Source organism: Leopardus geoffroyi, chromosome D1, assembly GCF_018350155.1.
Source record: "Leopardus geoffroyi isolate Oge1 chromosome D1, O.geoffroyi_Oge1_pat1.0, whole genome shotgun sequence".
Lineage (NCBI taxonomy): Eukaryota > Metazoa > Chordata > Mammalia > Carnivora > Felidae > Leopardus > Leopardus geoffroyi.
In genome coordinates, this window is record NC_059329.1 from 102,771,143 (window position 1) to 102,786,400 (window position 15,258).

General features: G+C 49.6%; 1 protein-coding gene across 1 annotated transcript; it reads left to right on the forward strand.

Moving 5' to 3' along the window:
* The first annotated feature begins 1,909 nt into the window (after positions 1-1,909).
* Positions 1,910-14,095, forward strand: SERPING1 (serpin family G member 1). Its single transcript, XM_045485281.1, has 8 exons — positions 1,910-2,101; positions 2,684-2,761; positions 4,384-4,867; positions 6,395-6,529; positions 8,600-8,803; positions 8,997-9,136; positions 11,933-12,152; positions 13,580-14,095. The coding sequence occupies exons 2-8, from the start codon at positions 2,708-2,710 to the stop codon at positions 13,831-13,833; spliced, it is 1,491 nt and encodes a 496-aa protein (XP_045341237.1). The 5' UTR covers positions 1,910-2,101; positions 2,684-2,707; the 3' UTR covers positions 13,834-14,095.
* Positions 14,096-15,258: the final 1,163 nt, after the last annotated feature.

The window sequence follows — 15,258 nt, forward strand, 5'->3', positions numbered from 1 at the left end:
TTGAGAAAGAGAGAGAGAGAGAGGCAGAGCATGAGCAGGGGAAGGGCAGAGAGAGAGGGAGACACAGAATGTGAAGCAGGCTCCAGACTCTGAGCTGTCAGCACAGAGCCCAAGACAGGGCTTGAACTCATGAACAGCAAGATCATGACCTGAGCCAAAGTCAGACGCTTAACCGTTTAACCGACCGAGCCACCCAGGCACTCCAGGACATGTCCTCTTTTTTTTTTTTTTAATGTTTATTTATTTCGAGGGAGGGGAAGAAAGAGAAGGAGAGAGAATTCCAAGCAGGCTGAGTGCTGTTAACACAGAGAGGCGGGTCTTAAGATCTCACCGTTGGTGAGATCATGAGCTAAGCCAAAATGAAGAGTCGCAGGCTTAACTGACTGAGCCACCCAGGCTCCTCGCCCCTCTCTTTTTTTAAATTTAAGATGAGATTAATATAAGCACCCACTTCATAGGTGTCATGAAAATTAACAAGGATGTTAATTTTCACCTTCTTTTTGTTTGGCTGACCCAATTTCCCAGAATCCACAAGCTCAGTGTGTGTCCCAGGCCCCCAGCTTGGGCCTGGGGATGGGGAAATGGCATCCTCTGTGCCCTTGTGGTGAAGGAACTCCCCCATGGCTGAGGGGGTTCCCAAGTGGCCATAGGAAGTGGACCACCAGCAAAGCACAGTCTTTATGGGTCTTTTCCAATGACCCCCAAGGAGACGCACAAATATTCTCTCATCCTGTCCTTGGGCAGTCCCTTAGGATAGCAGTTCTGAAGCTAGCAGCTAACTTTCCTGACTGTTCTAAACGGACTGGCCCAGCAGTGAGATGATCATAGAACTTTACAGCCATATCAGAGACCTTGTTGGGCAAAGAGGGAAGGGTTGCCAGAATTAGCAAATAAAATACAGAAGGCCCAGTTAATTTTGAATTTCAGATAAGGGACCAAAAAATATTATTACTTTTTAATGTTTATTTATTTATTTTTTTTTTTGAGAGAGAGAGAGAGAGAGAGTGAGCAGGGGAGGGGCACAGAGAGAGGGAGACAGAGGATGGAAAGCAGGCTCTGCATTGACAGGAGAGAGCCCAATGTGGGGCTCGAACTCACGAACTGTGAGATCATGCCCTGTGCCGCAGTCGGACGCTTAAATGAGCCATGCAGGCGCCCCAGGAGGAAAAAAAAAATTTAAGTATTTCCCAATATTGCCTGGAACATACTTCCTAAGAATTTTTTTTTTTTTTTTTTTTTGGTTGTTTATCTGAAATTCAAATGTAACAGGGCTTCCTGTATTTTATCTGGCAACCCAGAGAGGAGGGCTTAGTGCAAGGGGGAAACAACTTGGGGGTCACACAGCAAGCCAGGCCTCACCGCCAGGTCTGCTGGTTCCCAGGCCACTGGCCTCACACCCAACCATCTGCCCAGGCATAAGGGGAATGAATGCTTGCTGAGCTGGCGGCCTCGCGGATCCCTCGCCTGTTCTATAAGCGAAGAACCACTCATTCCAGGCCTCCAGCGGCGAAGCACGACACCCGCACAGCACACGGGAGAACAGGGCCGAGCTCAGGACTTGAGGGGATTTAGGTCAGAGTCCAGGCTATTTTCCAAGTGCGGGTGATCACAGGCCAGACATTTAACTGCTCCAAGGCTCAGGTTTTTAAACTACCAAACGGGCACAATGAGACCGATTTCCAAAGGGTTACTTTGAGGATTAGCAGAGCTGAGCAATTCCCCAAAAGCTGGTTGCTTGTAAACTATGGAGTATATTCTGGGTCTATGCAGTTTCATCAGGACCCATGAAGACGCAAGAGGAACTTTGGGTGTGTAGGGCTGAGAACTTGCACCCAAGCTTCTCCACCCGGGCTCCCAAGGGGCTTGGGGCTGAAATCTGGCCCGGCCCCACGGCCCCACGAAGCCCGACCGAGTGGTCCGTTCCATCCCCATTTACGGGAACTCACAGCGGCGATCAATCATCCTTAATTTGTAACTGGGCAGTGTCCTGAGCCAGCCAATAGCCAAGACCGACCCCACCACGCACCCCACCTCCCTGACCCTGCGGGACTATCCACTCAGTCGGCACTGAAACTGCCCAGCGTCCAGGAGTTTGGAGCAGGTTTGGTGATGGGGGAGGGGGGGCGCAGGGGTGCGGGGAGGGGGGGAGTGGGGTGTCTTCGTCTCCTTTCCCTTCCCTGGTTTCTTGCCCCCCTTTTATCTCTGAAGTTTCTATAGACTTGCTTCCACTGAAGACTTCCGTTCCCCTCCTCCCGTTACCCCCTCCCCTCAGTGCCCCTCTCTACACCCCCCCCCACCGTAACCCCCCCCACCGTACCCCCCTCCAGCTCCCGCCTGAGCTGTGGTACCCAGCCCCCTCTGGACCTCCCCTGCTTCCCCCTGCCTCTAGCGTCATTGTTAGGCTTTAAAGCCGGACTCTGGATGGAACAGATGGATGGAGACCCGGCCTTGGGAGGGGGAAGGAAGGGCCAGCCGGTGCCGGGAAAGGGAAGCGGTTTGGGGAAAACAAAACAGGGGGAGGAGCCTGGGAGAGGAGGAGGAGAAGGAGGAGGGGATTCGCGCTGAGGGGCTAAGGCCGGGAACCGAATGGGGGCGGGCCCAGGGTGGGTGGAAGGTGCTGTGGGGTGGAATCCCCCAGGGCCCCAGGGCTGGGCGCTGACTGCAACGCTGGCTGGCTCCGCAGGTCCCGGCTGACGCCGCCGCCCAGATGGCCTCCAGGCTGACCTCGCTGACCCTCCTGCTGCTGCTGCTGCTGGCTGGGGTGAGTGGTCCCTTCGAAGGGACGTGGGGGGGGGGGACGGGGAAGGGGGTTGAGGTTTAACCGTTCCAGGCCCGGAGAACGAAGAGAGCTCCTCTTGGCATCAGCAAGTGTGGTCCTTGCCCCGGGGTTCGGAGAGAGCGAGGCAGGAGCCAGGTTCAAATCCCGGCCCGCTGCCCACCATTTAGGGTGGCCTTGAGCAAGTCCCTTCCCCGAGCTTACCTGTGATGGTTTATAAAGTGGAGAATAGAGCGGGAGGGTCAGAGAGGGCCAGGAGATGGACAGCATTCTGTGATCTAGAAGCCGGGGGTTATGGTGGCAAACTGAGCTGCGGGGTGGGGTGGGGCCCCGGCTGCTGAGACCCTGGTTCTCTCGGGGCTGCGCCCGTGAAAACACTCCGGGGGTCTGGGTGGGGGCCTATTGCAGCGAGAGGTCGCAGCGGTGTGGGAGTCAGGAGGAAGGTGGGCGCTTGCTTTGCGCGTCTGTGCAGGGATGGTCGAGTGTGGAAGTTGGCCTGGGAAGTGCCATTAGAGAATCAGCAGGTGCTGCCCTTTGATGAGCGAGGGATCTGGAATCAGAGTCAAATCATCAGCATCTGTGAGACCCTGGGTTAGTTACTGAATATCTCAGCATCAGTTTCTTTTATCAGTGAGATGGGATAATAGCCATGACATTTGGGGCTGGATAATTCAGTAGGAGGGGCTATCCTGTGCACTGGAGGACGCTTTTTGCAGTATCCCCGGTTTCTACCCACTAGATGGCCATTAGCAACTCCACCCTCCCCCCCAATCCCCTTCCCTCCCGTAAGATAACCAAAACTGCCTCCAGACATTGCCAAAAGTTCCCAGGGATTAAAATGGTCTCGGACTGAGAGCCACTGGTCTATACTATTTCTTCCTCCTCCCTTCCTTTCTTTTGGAACGCTGGGGGTTTTCAGTAGGCACTACTGTAACGGCTTGCAACCCACAATTTGAAAAACCACAGTTCTCACGCAAAGATCACGAGCTCAAATATCTATATTGGCCTGGCAGGTGAGCTGAGACGGGCCGATACCTAAAAGAAATTGCAAGAGGGGCACCTGGGTGGCTCAGTCGGTTAAGCATCGACTTTGGCTCAGGTCATGAGATCTCACGGTTCGGGGGTTCGAGCCCCACGTTGGGCTCCATGCTGACAGCTCAGAGCCTGGAGCTCCCTCTGCGTCTCCCTCTCTCTCTGCTCCTCCTCTGCTTCCGCTCTGTCCCTCTCTCAAAAATAAGTAAACATTAAAAAAAAAGAAGAAGAAGAAATTGCAAGAACATAGATAAATGGCAGTTGGCATTTGCCAACTTACGGCTGTTGCCGTAAGGCAGTGATTGCTCAGAGTTAACAGAGTCCCTGTCTGCTCCTTACCTTTGCGGAGATTATCCCTGCCTCCACCCCTGCCCCCACCGGCTCCTGTTGCCCCTTCTCTGGGAAAACTAGTGGTTGGCAGCTTCAGGCAGGCCCCTTACCCACCAGGTTTTTCCAGCAGTTATTCTCCAGTACAGGACGTTTTCCACAGCACCCCCTTCCCTTCCCGCTTTGAGCGTTTAAGGGGGACTGTGCTTCGTGGCGGGAAAAATGAAACTCCGTTTCTTGAACCGCAGGTTAGAGCCTTCTCAGATCTGAGTGTTCCTAGCCAGAGCTCCACGGCAGAGAGCCGGCAAGGAGAAAGCGAAGAACACATCTTGGAGGGAGAGATCCCCAAGGATGTATCCATTCAGCACACCGAGGACTCTTCCACCTTGTTGAAAACCAGCTCGACCGTCGAAACAACTAGTACTGCTTTTGAATCCACCCGTCAGCCCTTCATCCAGTCCACTACTCAACCCACGACCGAGCCCACGACTAAGCCCACTACCGAGCCCACTACCGAGCCCACTACCGAGCCCACTACGGCACCCTTCTGTCCGGGGCCTGATACTTCCTGCTCTGATGTGGAGAGTCAGTCAGCAGAGTCCAAGTTGGGAGAGGCTTTGATGGACTTCTCGGTGAAGCTGTACCATGCCTTCTCAGCAATTAAGAAGGTGGAGACCAACATGGCCTTTTCTCCATTCAGCATTGCCAGTCTCCTAACTCAGGTCCTGCTTGGTAAGAACCTGACGAAGTTCTCTCCAAGTTGTGCGTTGGCCCCTCCCAGGAGGGTCCCCCACCCAGATGCCTACAAACCCCCGATGCCTCAGGGAGGAAGCTATAAAAATGGGCTACGTTTGGGGGAGGGTAACCTTTCATTCTTGAGCATTCATGTATGCCTTCAGCTAACAGTGATTTGATAGGCACCGTGGCCTATAAAACCCCACGGACGATACAGGAACATACATTTTTTATTTTATTTTTTTTTAAATTGACATCCAAGTTAGCATATAGCGCAACAATGATTTCAGGAGTAGATTCCTTAGTGCCCCTTACCCATTTAGCCCATCCCCCCTCCCACAACCCCTCCAGTAACCCTCAGTTCTCCATATTTATGAGTCTCTTCTGTTTTGTCCCCCTCCCTATTTTTATATTTTGTTTCCCTTCCCTTATGTCCATCTGTTTTATCTCTTAAAGTCCTCATATGAGTGAAGTCATATGATTTTCGACACAGGAACATAGAAAGCAAGGTTCCAGTCACCAGCCTTGGTTCAGGGTAAGGCGCTAAGGAAGGTGAAGCCATGACTGATAGACGTAGAATAGAATCATGCTGATGGTGCTTTCTGGCTGTGTGACCTTGGCAGGCTCCTTAACTTCCCTGAGCCTGAGTCCTCAGGTGTGAAATGGAGATGGTTGTACCTACTCCAAAAAAGAAAGCAGATAGCTTAGTGCCTGGCTCAGAGGGAGGTCAAAAAAATGTTAATCCTCTGCCTTCCTGAGAGATGCTATTAAGTCCCGTGGGATTAACCTCTATCTACACCCCCTAGAGTGTTCCATAAATTTTATCTGTTACTGCACAGAAGAGGGGCACAATAAACATCTAATAATGAATAACTGAGAGGGTATTGAACGTCTATGCTCTTTTTTTTTTTTAATTTTTAAGTTTATTTATTTTGAGAGGGGGGGAGGGAGCAGGAGAGGGACAGAGAGAGAGAATCCCTAGCAGGCTCCACACTGTCAGCGCAGAACCTGACTTGGGGCTTGAAGTCACGGACTATGAGATCATGACCTGAGCTGAAATCAAGAGTCAGATGCTTAACCGAGTGAGCCACCCAGGTGCCCCCAAACATCTATGCTGTTTTGTGATTCTCTGGTGTCTCCTCTTACGAGTGAGCCAGTGTCCCTGCCTATAGGGTAAACCCTTGTAAACCCAAACCAACTAAGTAATAGTACGTGTGAAACAGGCAGTGATTGGACTAGGCCTTCCGTGACGTGTGGGATTAAAATTAGGTAGAAAAATGGAGAGTATTCAAAGCCTTGGAAAAGCTTATCTGTGATTATTCCCAATTCCCCCACCCCTGTCTTTGACATAGGAATTATCTTTTGAAACAGTCGCTCCCACTCAGATGATTTGCGATTCCCTTCAAAGCAAGAAACAACACGCCCCCCCCCCCCCCATAATTCCAGCCTGGTCTCTCAATCCTAGTCCTGAATGGTGGGTCCCCCGTTCCTGCAGCTCTCCCTCATTTCTGCCCTTGGTCGTAGGCGCTGGGGACAGCACCAAGAGAAACCTGGAGAGCCTCCTTTCCTACCCCGAGGACTTTGCCTGTGTCCACCAGGCCATGAAGGCCTTCACATCCAAAGGCTTCACTTCATTCTCTCAGATCTTCCACAGCCCGGGTGAGTTTCCTGGGAGAAGACAACAGCTGCTAAGCAGGGATTGGAGAGGATTCTGAGGGGGACCTGGGGAAAGAGGCTGGAGGGAACATTAGAGCTAGAACATCAGCGATGGACTGCAGAGCAGGTGAGGGCTTCAGCAGGAATGTCATTTGGCTGTAGGTGCTAGATGGTTCTCCTGGTAAGGCCTTGGTAAGTCATTTCCATGCATCAACCCTGATTAGATTAAGAATGGCCTTCTGCATTTATTCATAGATAGGACCAGAGAGCTCAAGTTAAAAAAAAAAATTCTTTTAAGTTTATTCATTTATTTTGAGAGAGAGAGAGAGAATCCGGAGTTGGGAGAGCCTGAGGTGGGGCTTGAACTCACGAACCCCGTGAGATCATGACCTGAGCCAAAACCACGAGTCAGACACTTAACCGACTGAGCCGCCCAGGTGCCCCTCAAGTTGAAAATTTTTTATTAATCTGGGTCAAGGGAGCCTTGAGACTTGTAGTTGTTTGCACTCTTGTGTTCTGTGAATTTGTGGTCATTTACGTATATTGCGTTATTGAGTATGTAACAAGGTTAATAAGCTTCCAAAATGATCTAATACAGTTATTTTCAAATTTTCTTCCCCAGAGCCCTGGGGTTCTGCTGAGCTGCTTCAGGGGTCGTGGTGGAAGTTAGGGGGGTGATCAGGGAGGCTGAGTGGTGGGTGGGGTACCAGCTGTGGGGGCGGGGGGCAGATGGGGCCAGCCAGGCTCCGAGCCCTCCCCCAGCTTCCACCAGAACCCTTTTAACTGTGGGCTTCAGACATGACTATTTGAAACCACAGTTCTGCTCCTTAAAGAGGTTCGAAAACTACAGATCTAGTCTGACCCCCTTCTTTAAAGGGAAAACTTCTTCCTGTTTTTCTTAAACTTGTTTTAAAAATGTTTAATGTTCATTTGTTTCAGAGACAGACAGAGAGAGACAGAGCACAAGTGGGGGCGGGGCAGAGAGAAAGGGAGACACAGAATCCGAAGCAGGCTCCAGGCTCCAAACTGTCAGCACAGAGCCTGACTTGGGGCTCGAACCCGCGAACTGTGAGATCATGACCTGAGCTGAAGTCGAGCACTCAACCAACTGAGCCACCCAGGCGCCACTTTTTTAAACTTAAAAAGCAATACTTACTCATTGTAAAAAACAGAAAACACAGGGAAGCAAAACAAAAAAAGAAGAAGAAGAAGAAACAAAGGAAACTCAGCCATCAGCCCATTATCTTAAAAAAAAAAAATACCCTGTTTTTAGACATGGGCAAAATCGTCTCAGAGGTGTTCAAGAAACACTGCATTTACTTATTTGCTACAAATCCACTCAATCCTCTGTCTTGCTAGATTGGTAGAAAACACAACTGCATTTGATGTTATCTATTTAGTCCAAGAAAAATTACTCTTCAAACACTATTTCCCCCCCCTTTTTTTAAGTATTTATTTATTTATTTATTTTGAGAGGGAAAGAGAGAGCACAAGCAGGGGAGGAACAGAGAGAGAGGATCCCAAGCAGACTCCGCAGTGTCAGCGCAGAGCCCGAGGCAGGGCTCAAACTCACGAATCGTGAGATCATGACCTGAGCTGAAATCGAGAGTTGGACATTGAACCGCCTGAGCCACCCAGGCTCCCCCAAACACTATTTTCTTTAGTGGACTTGAACTTTAGAGAAGAAAAGCCAGGAAATCTCACCGGATTTCCACTGACACCGAGAAGCAGGGTCCATTCCCTGCTGAATTCAGGGGAGAGAGTAGGGAAAACACTGGCAAATGGAAGTTAGTATCTCAGAAGAGTTATTTTGCCGAGCTACAACCACACGGCAAGGAGAGACAGCAAGGGCCTCGGATGGGTCCTGCCTTCAGTTCAGGGCTGGCTTTCTCGGGGCCTCCACTGTCGTGTCTGTAAGAGGAGCGGGCTGGCCCCCTGCTCCAGCCTGCCGCGTTCGCTGCGGCGAGCTGAGAGCGATAGGAAACGCGTTCCCTCTCACAGCCTGCTCCTAGGAGGCAGAGGATGTTCAGGGGACTCATGCCTCCCTCTCTCCACCTGCCTCCCGCCCCCCAGACCTGGCCGTAAGAGACACCTTTGTGAATGCCTCTCAGAACCTCTATGGCAGCAGACCCACAGTCCTGGGAAACGACAGTGATGTCAATACGGAGCTCATCAACACCTGGGTGGCGGAGAAGACCAACCACAAGATCACGCAGCTGCTGGACAGCCTGCCCTCTGACACCTGCCTGGTCTTCCTCAACGCCGTCTACCTGAGTGGTAAGGGAGCCTTGAGCCACGCGGTCTTTCTGCCCTGAGTCCTTTCCCTCTTCCTGCCTTGAAAGCCCACGCAACCCCAAGTTCCACAGCTGGACCCCCTTGTGCCCGGCCCACCCCTTGCCAACAGGGCTTTGAGCTCCTCGTCATCCCTTGCCCACCTGCTTAGAGTAATTCTCCTTCCCCTTCCCTCTAGCCAAGTGGAAGACAACCTTTGATCCAAAAAGAACCAGGATGGAGCCCTTTTACCTCAAATCCTCTGTGATAAAAGCATCCATGATGAGCAGCAAGAAATACCCGGTGGCCCATTTCACTGACCCAACTTTGAAAGCCAAGGTACGTTCTGGGCCCTTCCCACTCTCGTTTCAGAGCCTCTGGCAGGTCCTGTTGTCTTTTATGCCACGGCCCCCATCAGTGTGGGGCATACCCTTATGAACTCCTCATTTCTACTCCTTCCATCTGTATTTCCACCCTATCTTTTCTGCTTTTCCCCTCTCTAGCTTGGCCGAGGCAGGCATGGTTTATTTTAGGCTGGAAAGCAGGATTCTAAAAGTTTCTTCATCTCCACTGCATCGAATGTCAAAAAGTGAGTCTGTTCATCTGTTTCTTTTTCTCATCAACCCACCAGGAGACCCTGGTGGCTTAGTTAAGTCGTGTGTATAGCATGCATATGTAGATGTACATGGGTATGGGTAGGTATAGCTGTGTGTACATGTGCGTGGTAAGTGCACGTGTGTGCATGTGTTAAATGGCATATGTTCCTTAGCAGAAATTGAATGGTAAAATGTCAACGGATGGGAAGGGTGGGAAGATTGAATAGGGATCCCAGAAGTTTCTGGTTTTGTGTTTTTGTTTTTGTTTTTGTTTTTGTTTTTTGAGAGAGAGAGAGAGAGAGAGAGAGAGAGAGCAAGCATGCACAGGGGAGGGGCAGAGAGATAGAGAGAATCCCAAGCAGGTTCTGCACTGTCAGCGTGGAGCCCAACGTGGGGCTCGAACTCATGAACCACAAGACCATGACCTGAGCCTAAACCAAGTCAGACACTTGACTGACTGAGTCACCCAGGCGCCGCCAGATTAAACTCCTTTAAACTATTTATTCCATTTACAAATATGGTTCATATTTCCACAAGCAATTTGAGCTTGTCCATATATTTTGCTTTATAAAAATACTTTATAAGTTTAATATACTTGATTTTCTTTTTAAGCCTGCCAGATACCCATCAGGGCTGAATTACAACCCCCCTGTTGGCTGGATCTTTCCAAGCACCTAAATCTTACTGTAAAGTAAAAATTGAATTTGAAGAGTAAATCAACTTTCCACCAACATCTCAATATCATTCTCAAATTTAATTATCCTAGCCTTTTTTTTTTTTTTGCTTGAAAGCATAAAACTAAGATGTCTGATTCTCTTATGAGTTTATTTATTTATTATATTTTTAATGTTTATTTATTTTTGAGAGAGAGAATGGGGAAGAGCATGAGCAGGGGAGGGGCAGAGAGAGGGTGGGAGGGAGAAAGAATCTGAAGCAGGCTCCACACTGTTGGCATAGAGCCCAGTGTGGGGCTCGAACCCACAAACCGTGAGATCTTGACCTGAGTTGAAGTTGGATGCTCAACCAACTGAGCCGTCCAGGCGCCCCAATGTCTGTTCTCTTAAAAATTATAAACACCGGGGCGCCTGGGTGGCGCAGTCGGTTAAGTGTCCGACTTCAGCCAGGTCACGATCTCGCGGTCCGTGAGTTCGAGCCCCGCGTCGGGCTCTGGGCTGATGGCTCAGAGCCTGGAGCCTGTTTCCGATTCTGTGTCTCCCTCTCTCTCTGCCCCTCCCCCGTTCATGCTCTGTCTCTCTCTGTCCCCAAAATAAATAAACGTTGAAAAAAAAATTAAAAAAAAAAAATTATAAACACCATTTTGAATAATGAACACACTAACCACCCTGAATATACTCTGATGTTAATACTATGGAGTTGGTTTACTTTGTTAAACTCATACTTAATTCTAAGGCTTACTGGGACTCAAGAACATTTACCCAACTAAGGAGGTTAGATTTACCAATTCAGGAATACAAGGGTTACTGGCTTGAAAATTTAAGACCACAACATGGTAATCTTATGGTAAGAGATTCAGGGTCTGTACCCAGGACCTGAAGGGTATACATTTCCAGATGAGTCTGCCCTATTCAGTGCCTATGCCAACAGGGAGCCTTTGTCCGTGTTCTTCAGTTGATATCAGCTTATCGCCAGTTTCTTCCGGGCCATTATTTTGCATTCCATCAATCGATGGGTTTCCACTAATTTCTTTATTGCCCAGTTGAAAAAACGTCCTTCAAAGGACTAATCTGGAGCACCTGGGTGGCACAGTTGGTTAAGCCTCTGACTTTGCCTCAGGTCATGATCTCACAGATCGTGAGTTCGAGCCCCACATCGGACTCTCTGCTGTCAGCACGGAGCCTGCTTCGGATCCTCTGTTCCCCTCTCTCTCTGCCCCTCCCCCACTTTCTCTCTCTCTCAAAAATAAATAGGCATTTGGGGGACCTGGGTGGCTCAGTTGGTTAAGCATCTGACTTCGGCTCAGGTCATGATCTCATGGTTTGTGGGTTTGAGCCCCATCTCAGGCTCCTTGCTGATCATTCAGAAGTAGCTGACAGCTACTTTGGATTCCTCGCTCACTCTGCCCCTCCCCAGCTCATGCACTTGCTCTCTCTCTCTCTCTCAAAAAAAATTAAAAAAAAATTAAACACATAAATAAAAGGACTGATGTGATGACTCTATTATATACTTTATGCACAGCACAGTGGAGGGGAAGGGAACAGGGCTCAGATCAACTTGCTTGCCTATATTGTGTAGCTAGTCATCAGCAGAGTCGGGGTATAGTCCTCCGCCTGTGTGATCAGAAAGCCATACTCATTCTCTCTGCATCTCGCCAGAGATGCAACTCACAGAGCTAGACCGGCACCGTTCACCCAGCCAGCCTCCCGTTTTGTCTCCAAGCTTGGGAGCCTCGGTCCGGCTGCGGCTTGCTGCGGTAGCACAGATTATGGCGGCAGACCAACGATAAGCCTCGGGACACAGGGGGTGGGAGCCAGGAGAGCCGGGGTCGGAAGGCTGAGAAGGCGCATCTCTTACCCTCCAGGTGGGGCAGCTGCAGCTCTCCCACAACCTCAGCTTGGTGATCCTGGTGCCCCAGAACACGAAACACCATCTTGAAGACCTGGAACGGGCTCTCAGCCCCACTGTCTTCAAGGCTGTCATGAAGAAGCTGGAGATGACCAAATTCCAGCCCACTCTCCTGACGCTACCCCGCATCAAAGTGACGAGCAAGCAAGACCTACTGACGGTCGTGGAGAACCTAAGTAAGCTCTGGCAGCTCAGGATTACTCCGAGGCCATTGGGGTGGAGAGAAGGGTATCCTTAGGATGTGGTTTAGCACTCTCTAGGATATTTTATACCTCCGTCATCTCAGGTTATTCCTCAGTCCTGTGAGTTAGAGGGGAAGATGCTATCATCCCATTGGATCATTGAGGAAATTGAGACTCGGTGTTTACATGACTCACCCAAGGTCCCTTGAGCTCATTAGAAATGAACAAGAACATCAACCCAGGTCTCCATCTTGACTATTCCTACTCTGGTTCATCGTGTCATAGACACCGGGACAGGTGCCCAGGATGAGTTATGGATGCTCCTTCCCCAGGGACCTTTCATAACACGCAGCCATCCCATGGACTATGCAAGAAGCTATCTGCATAATAGAGTCTGGAGGCTTCTGAGTTCAGGGGAGGCAACAGAGATCTCTTACCTGACTTTTGGCCTCACTTCCGGATCTTTGACCTCATGTCCAGATATATCATTTCATTTTCTGTTATAGAACCCTCTAATAGGTGAACTTGTTTCCTAGTATATGACCTCATTTGGTAACATATGACCTCTTTCTGGTCTATGACCTCACTTCTAAGGTCCAAGGAAGCAAGAATATCATTTCTCAATGTTCTTTGGTGGGGGGGGGGGGGGGGGGGTGTGGCAAGGCCTCTCACCTCTTCGGAGAGGGTGGTAGTTGGAGTGAAGATCAGCCCACTGATACAGGATCTAAGAAAGTGGACCAGAAGGCACAATATATAATTTGACAAGCAAGGGAAGTGGACAAAGAGAGTATTGGGGCTTGGTTCTAACCCAGACAATATAGGACAAATGTCTTCAGCAGCTGAGTCTTTCATTCTGGTCTTCCTTCCTTCCTTCCTTCCTTCCTTCCTTCCTTCCTTCCTTCCTTCCTCCCTTTCTCTTGCTTGTTCCCTTTCTTTCCTTCTTTCTTTCTTTCTTTCTTTCTTTCTTTCTTTCTTTCTTTCTTTCTCTCTCTCTCTCTCTCTCTCTCGTCCTTCCTTCCTTCCTTCCTTCCTTCCTTCCTTCCTTCCTTCCTTTCCTTCCTTCCTTTCTTTCTTTCTCTTTCCTTCCTTCCTTCCTTCCTTCTTTCTTTTCTTTCCTTCCTTCCTTCCTTCCTTCCTTTTCTTTCTTTCTTTCTTTCTTTTTCTTTCTTTCTTTCTTTCTTTCTTTCTTTCTTTCTTTCTTTCTTTCTTTCTTTCCTTCCTTCCTTCCTTCCTTCCTTCCTTCCTTCCTTCCTTCCTTCCTTTCTTTCTTTCTTTCTTCTTTCCTTTCTATAATCTCTACACCCAATGTGAGGCTTGAACTCACAAGCCCAAGATCCAGAATTGCACGCTCTACCAACTGAGCCAGCCAGGCGTCCCTCCTGCTGGTCTTTGACTCCTTGTTTTTCTCTGGTCTGCTCTAGAATTCTTTGACTTTATTTACGACCTCAACCTGTGCGGGCTGACAGACGACACGGATCTTCAGGTTTCTGCGATGCAGCACCAGGCCGTGCTGGAGCTGACGGAGTCTGGGGTGGAGGCGGCTGCGGCCTCGGCTGTTTCCGTGGCCCGCAATTTGCTAGTCTTTGAAGTGCAGCAGCCCTTCCTCTTCCTGATCTGGGACCAGCAACACAAATTCCCTGTCTTCATGGGGCGGGTGTATGACCCCAGGATCTGAGACCTGCAGGCCACCAGGCTAAGGCAAGCCCTCCCCCTCAAGCCTCGCCCTTCCGGTGGCAGCCTTGCTGTTGCCTGCCTGGACTCACCTCCAGCCACCTCCCGCCTTGTGTGTTCCCTGCCTCCATGTGAAGGGTGCCCTCGGGGTCTGCTGAGGGACCTACATCTAATGTCCCTTCCCTATGGCTCCCCAAAACACTTGTTTGCAGCTTTCTCTGGCTCAAGTTCACCAGACTCTACAAATAAAACCTGGCAGACCATGACTTCCTCTCTTATTTGCCTTTCAATTTTTGAGGACAAGGGCTCCCATGGCCCCTGTATCAGCTAGTATTGCTGGGTAACAAATCATCCCAAACTTAGTGGCTTAAAATAGCAACCACTTATTATTTCCCATAAGTCTTGGGAGTGGAGGAGTGGTCTTACCAACCTGGCTGATCTTCCCGGGACTTGTTCATGCATCTCTAATAGTTGGGGGATGACCGATCTATAATGGATTCCACTGGGATACCTTGGCTCTCCTCTGCAGGTCTCCCACATCCTTCCTGCAGGCAGGGTTCCAAGAAAGAGTCAGAAATGAGCGGTCTTTTCCACACCTCTGCATCAAGTTTACCATCAGCCAGAGCAAGTCACTTGCCCGCATCTAGCGTGAGAATGGAAAGGCACTACAAAGTTCCAGACGAGGCCATGAGTCGGGGGCTCTTGGTGACCTGCATTTACCACAGTCCCCGTGTCCCTTGTCTGCAAACAACCGCGACACTAACAGTCACTAATGTTGGGAGCTTACACGGGCAATCTGCTCTGAGCTTTGCAGACCTTTAACGCTTGCCACAACTTCACATGGAAAACTTCAGAAAGATGAAGTCTCGCTCGAAGTCACACAGTTAGGAAATGGATTTGAAAGCATGTTTCTGACTCTGAAAATTCAGAGCCACTCTCTTATATCTCTGTGCCCTTCTGTCTTAAAATCCTGACTTTTCGGGGCACCTGGGTGGCGCAGTCGGTTAAGCGTCCGACTTCAGCCAGGTCACGATCTCACGGTCCGTGAGTTCGAGCCCCGCGTCGGGCTCTGGGCTGATGGCTCAGAGCCTGGAGCCTGTTTCTGATTCTGTGTCTCCCTCTCTCTCTGCCCCTCCCCCGTTCATGCTGTGTCTCTCTCTGTCCCAAAAATAAATAAACGTTGAAAAAAAATTTTTTTTAAATCCTGACTTTTCTTAAATATCTAATTATCTGTTCATTGAATACCTAGGACGTGTCGGGCACTATGCTAAGCACCGAAAGTGTACAGATAACTTAAATTTAGTGCCTGCCTTCAAAACCTACAGCTTGACGAGACAGACAAATAGGAAGATACAATTTCGTATTTAGTAGTTTTTTAAAGTTTTGTTTATTTCTTTATTTTAGTAATCTCTATACCCAGCAAGGGACT